Source organism: Centruroides sculpturatus, unplaced genomic scaffold (assembly GCF_000671375.1).
Source record: "Centruroides sculpturatus isolate CEXI.00-Female unplaced genomic scaffold, Cexi_2.0 scaffold251, whole genome shotgun sequence".
In the NCBI taxonomy this organism is placed as follows: Eukaryota; Metazoa; Arthropoda; class Arachnida; order Scorpiones; family Buthidae; genus Centruroides; species Centruroides sculpturatus.
The window spans coordinates 710265-716264 of record NW_019384351.1 but is presented as its reverse complement, the minus strand read 5'-3'; the positions used below and the strand labels follow the sequence as shown (position 1 = coordinate 716264).

At 30.4% G+C, this 6000-nt stretch overlaps 2 protein-coding genes across 6 annotated transcripts in view; one reads left to right on the top strand and one right to left on the bottom strand.

Annotated features, from left to right (window-relative positions):
• Positions 1-156, bottom strand: part of LOC111637899 (general transcription factor II-I repeat domain-containing protein 2B-like) — a 3620-nt gene extending 3464 nt beyond the window's left edge. Inside the window, exon 1 of the mRNA XM_023383506.1 lies at positions 8-156. Within this exon, the coding sequence (XP_023239274.1) occupies positions 8-144 (137 nt within the window). The 5' untranslated portion in view covers positions 145-156. The remainder of the gene's footprint in view (positions 1-7) is intronic.
• The window catches only part of LOC111637872 (required for meiotic nuclear division protein 1 homolog), a 34302-nt gene that overhangs the window by 15744 nt on the left and 12558 nt on the right, over positions 1-6000 (top strand). For all 5 annotated transcript variants that reach the window (XM_023383486.1, XM_023383476.1, XM_023383493.1 and 2 more), the window contains exons 5-6: positions 1546-1585; positions 4170-4270. In XM_023383486.1, coding sequence (XP_023239254.1) covers positions 1546-1585; positions 4170-4270 — 141 coding nt within the window. The remainder of the gene's footprint in view (positions 1-1545; positions 1586-4169; positions 4271-6000) is intronic.

Genomic DNA, 6000 nt, shown 5'->3' with positions numbered 1-6000 from the left:
TTTTAATGTCGACACAGTCTCTGAGCATATTAAGCATACAGCTTTATCTTCGACGAAAGTGAAAAAATAATCAAATTTCCACTTTTCTTGGAAATGCCTGTGCTCATCCGCAACCTTCCGTTTTTTTGTTTGCTTTTCCAACATGCTATTATGGATTAAAAATTTGAAAGTTAAAAAAATTTGTAGGAAAACTTAATTTTAAATAAAAAAAAACTCTAATATTACCTTTTTGACAATAATATTGCACTGACGCCTTTCAAGAAACACAAGAATTGCTAAAATTGCTAGTTAACAGCTTACCAGTCTGACTGATTGTGTGACAGAAGCAAACACAAACAAGCACAGATGTGGCGCGTTCGTATTGCATGTTTGAACAAGTCGCCGACAAGTGAGTAACTCGTCACAAAAAATTGTTTAGGTTTAGTACTACAATTTAGTTTTGTACTACCATTTTATTATAATTAATTTTATAACAATATATTGATGGGAGAAAGTCGATAAAATAAATTCAATTTTAAAAATGCTTGGCGGGCCGCATAAACATGTTGAACGGGCCACGTGTTGCTCATCCCTGGTCTACAGCATTGGAATGGCATATCTAGATTTAAAATTGACAGTATTACCATAGATTAAAGTGTCAGTGGTCACTGGTATGGATTAGAGTTTGATTTATATGCAGTGGCCTCTCATTCTATTATTTATTTGGATATATATATTTTTTGTCTTTCAAATATAAAAGTGCTTTAGCCAATAGTGGATAAATCCTTTGGTTATATTGTGCCATCTGCTAAATCACTCATTTGGTTTCTCTCTCTACATGTATGATATAACAAAAAGCTACTGTACAATATATTTTGTGATGCAAAGTACATAGTGAAATGAGAATGTCTGTTATATTATCTCAATTTCCTTTGTTACCTAAACTTACTAAACACTTTTACAATTATAATTACAGTCTAATATAATGAATTTTTATGAAATTACAAATTACCACATTGACATCCTCTTCTTATAATGTTACTTCTATTAACAGACAAATACTAAGGGGATAAAGAAACTAGAGACAGTTTATTCAATGATAAACACCATTTTGCCACTGGATCCTTGATCCAACTTATTCAAGTAACAAGAATGACAAAATGCAAAAATTTAAACATAACGGCATGCTTAATGATGATCAAAAATGTTAGTGGGTACATTAATTAAACAAATTTTGCTGGAAATTTGAAGGTGTTAATTTATTCCCAATAATATATTCCAGTTTTTATTATTCGGTGCTTAGTGGTATACATAGTTTAAACATTCTCGTGCATCTAATATAAGCTTATAATAATTTCAACTGAATTTAAAATACTTAAACTTCAATTTAAATGTACTAATTTACATATAATACTACAAGTTTTTTTATTACTTGTAATGAAAAATTAGGAAATGGCTTTTAGTATGAACTATTAAAAGATTACAAATTGTAAAAAGTTTATTTAAATGATAACTTGATAATTAGTTCTGTGTAAATAAAAAAAATTCAATATTCTTTTATTACAGGGAAGGATCTGCAGTATTTTGGAATGTTCCTGAAATTGAGGTATAATAAAGTTTAAAACTTTTAATATAAAATTATTATTTCAAAGTTTTTTTTTTTATAAATCCAGTACAATTTGTGTAGTTAGGGTTTAACTTAAAAATTGTTCTGGGTCATTTGGATAATAAATAATAATTATTGTTACTTAAAATAGCTTTCACAGTGATATTTATTTTACTAAATGAAGTAACGGAGTAAAAGAATTCAATATTCTAGAATAACAGAAATATTATCCAGAACATTGATTCTTTTAGTCTGTTTCTTCATTTGTCAATGCTATTGTATAGTACATGGTAAATCTAAATATATATCTATAAACAAAGATTATTTTGGAGATTCATAGCATAGCCAGGTGGGCAAAGCAGCTCAGAAAGTTATCCTTTGTTCTGAGGAACTTGATAGAATCAAAATTATAACTTTGGAAATTTTTATAGACAGTTGAGCCTCATCGTCATTAAAGGTTGCTCTGTTATAGGCCTGATGAACCCATGATAAGTTTATTAAAAATCCTTTTAGGTGCCTATAAAATGGAATAAGTTATTTAAAAAAATCTTAATAGTGTAATTAGAAATGTACAGTGTATCTGTTTAAAGTGCAAGAGCCAAGAGTTTGTCTAGAATTTACCTAATACCATAATTAATATTCAGGTGTAGTTTGATCATGATTTATGCATTCTTATTTTACATGCTTGTAAAATAATTTAATGTTACATTACAAGTCTCTTATTAATCATTATAATTATCATCTGTTCAATTGAGATTGGTTCTTAGTCATTTTATGAATCAATCTCCTTCATTTGGTCCTGTCAATTATATCCTCCTTGTTCTCCAATGCTCTTGTTAGTATCCAACGATATGTCCAACTAATGAGTTTGTGGACATCCTTTTCTTCTATGTCTGTTGATGTTTTACATTAAAATAAGCTTTTCTAGTGAGCTATTGTACATGATGTAACCAAAATAAGACAATTTTTTACCATTGATATTGGCTTCTAGTGAGGACTTAGGCTTGATACAGTCTAAAACTTCTTTGTTGGCAACTTGTGCTGTCCAGGAGATTTACAGTAATTGTCAACAGCACCAAAGTTCAAAGGTATCAATCTTCCTTCTGTCCACGTTCTTAATTGTTCATGTTTTACAGCCATACATAACAATGGGAAAGACAATTGCATTTACTAACCAGGCTTTAGTTAAAATGCTGATGTCTTTACTTTTCCAAATGGAATTATGCTCACCTTTGCACTCTATCCAAAGGCTAATCCTTTTTTAATTTCAGGTGTTGTATCATTTCTGCCAATCTTAAAATCCTGATCTGTCTCAATTTTGTTATTGTCAAGTTTTATGCTGCAATTTCCACTCCTAGAAGCTTTCATAAAGTCTCTTATTATGCACATTAATTTTGATCTGAATATTTGACTTGATTTTAAAAAATAAACAAAAAATTATAGCATTTTATGAAGTACTATTTAAAAATTATAACATTTTTACATTAGATAACCTAAAATTTGGGAGGTAACGTCAAATTTATCTCCTTAATTTTAATGTATTATATATCTAAGGAACTTATGAGAGCAGGCTGAAAAGTAATGCACACATGCTTGTAGAACATGAACAAAAAAAAAATAGCAAGATCAGGCAAAAAGTACATTAAAGTACAATTCTTAAGCTTCAAAATCATATATTTATTTTTCAACATAGCCTTAATGATGACTAACACATTTCTTCCAATGTGTAACAAGTTTTTTCATTCTGTCACTAAAAAATTCTTCTGACTTTTCTCGAATCTAGGACTTGACAGCTGCCTTCACCTCATTGTCTGAGGTGTAATGATTACCTTTGAGGTTTCTCTTAAGTAGAGGAAACAAATAAAAATCGCAAGGTGCAAGATTGGGGGAATAAGGAGGATGTGGAATCGGTTCAAACTTCAGGTTTTGCAGAGCCTCTCCAGTTGCACGCGAGGTGTGTGGACGAGCATTGTCACGTTGCAAGATTATTGGTGCCAGGCTGCCTCTAACATGTCAAAGTCAATGTCAGAGGTGTTTTAGAGTCTGTATGTACTGAGAAGAATTAAACATTGTAACAAGGTGCAACGGTAATTGTCTGTGGCAGTGATCGGACTTTCGCTGCGTGTTTCATCAACAATTATGGCTTTTCCAGGCTCGCAACCATGAAATTTTATTATCCATGAATTTATAATAGACCTATCAACAGCATCGTCACCATAAACAGCCTTTAAATGTAATTTTTTCAGCAGTTAAAAATTTGATAACAGCACGCTGTTTAACTCGCGTTGACATAGCACCAGAACGTGTCTCCATATTTCCGCTTCTCAAAATATACTGACTGAATGTAACAACCTCAAACTGTGCCTGCACATAGAGGAGGAATGTTACTTCCATATGCCACCTGGCACGCTTCTGAAAATCATTTCATTTGTGCTCTACAAGCATGTGTGCATTATTTTTCAGCCTGCCTTTGTATTTAGACATTGTGATGCCTACATGAATCACAAGCTTAAAATACTAAATATATTTTAAGCATAAAAATTATTTTGTAAATACATTTCTAGAAGTTATTTTATATATTTAGAGACAAGAAGTGATGTTATTTTTGAGAAATTATGAAACAAATTCTTATGAAGAAAACTTGATTCTAGAAGAAAGTGAAGTTATGAATTATGTTTATACCGAGTAAGTTTCTTTGTTTAATTTGTATATTCTGATTTATTTGAGATAAAATATTTTTTTAGTGATTAATAAATATTATAAAATTATGTCAAAGAATTATAATTCTTTCAATAGAGTAAGGATATTTTAAATTTATTACAGATATTCTTGCAACTGTGTTATAAAAAATATCACATGTTCAAATTGAATTTTGCATGCTAAAAATTGAAACAGTTTATCACTAGACATGTATTTAAAGAGTTAAAATTATAAATGAAGATGCACAGGATGCTTCAAAAAATATCAGTACTTATAAGGAGAATGTACCACTGCAGTTACCACTGTAGAGTGGAAGGGCATATTTTTTTGAAGTATGGCCCTTCTATGGAAGAGCATTGTTATTCACTACCTGCAAGAAGTCAGGATCAAATTGTGGAGTTCACAATTGGACCCTGACTTCTTGCAGGTGGCAAATAACAATGCAGGGAATGACCTTGACTACAAATTCAGCATAACAAGTTACTTCCACATTAGTGTTAACATCATTTTTTTTTAAGTACCCTGTACGTAACTTTGGAGGTGCTCATATCAAAGTCCAGATAACATAACACCACATTGAAAGAATAAGTTTGAATCTCACTCTAAATTGCATTTTTAACATATCTGACATTAAAATTTTAAAATTATCTGCTTATGATTATAAGTGCATGACTAAATACAGGGTCTTCCAAATAGAATGTTACTATTTTAAATTGCTATCAGAGAACACCATAACATACATTAAAACTTTGGAAAACTGTCCAAGTTTCACATTTGTCCATTACAGTTTCTCAATGTATGCACATGGCATACATCTGACTCATTCCTCAAATTCTTCCTATGCTTGCTACAGCATATCTATCATCACTCTTCCCGTGGTAGTCAGTTCTACAGCTCTTTCAGATTACTCATGTTGCACAAAGACAAGTGATTCTGACTTTGCAAACTGCAGAACACAAAATACCTTCTCTGTTGCAGAGTTGCTATTTTCATTTATGGGGCTTCCTAAAGGTAGTAGTAGATGGATGTTTGAATGTAGATGAAAGATGAAACTCAGATGATTGGTATGTCTCACATACTTCTCGGATAATAATTAATATAATTATAGTAAATTAAAATGGAGCATTCATTTTGGAAGATCCTTATGTTGATATATTTCTTTTGTGATATTCTATAATTTTAACAATTTTGAAATAAAAATCAATAATTTCAATTCTATTTCTTAACATTTACATCTAATTTTGCATCTTATTTTAATATTATATGTTCCAAGCATAACACTACATCAACTGCTGTATAAGATCAGGCTATTTATTGGTGATAATAATTATAAATTATTAATAAATTTGAAAAAATTTGAAGAGAGGTGTTAGGTGCCATCTCATATTAAAATTAATATCATCTTAATATCTTATAATTTAAATAAATAAATTTTAGATTAAACTGGAAGAAATATACTGGAAGAGGAGATCAGACTGGAGGTCCTGTAGCATAATTGGCAATGCGTCCACATAGCAAGTGGGAGTTGCAAATTCGAGTTCTGCTCCGGGATGATTTTTCTTCTAGTTTAATCTAAAATTATTTAATTAAATTATAATTATTAATTTTAATATGAGATGGCACTTAATGCCTCCCTCTAAAGTCAAATTTATTGGTAATTTGTAATTATTATTGCCAATAAATAGCTCAATGTTATATGGCAGTTGATATAACTT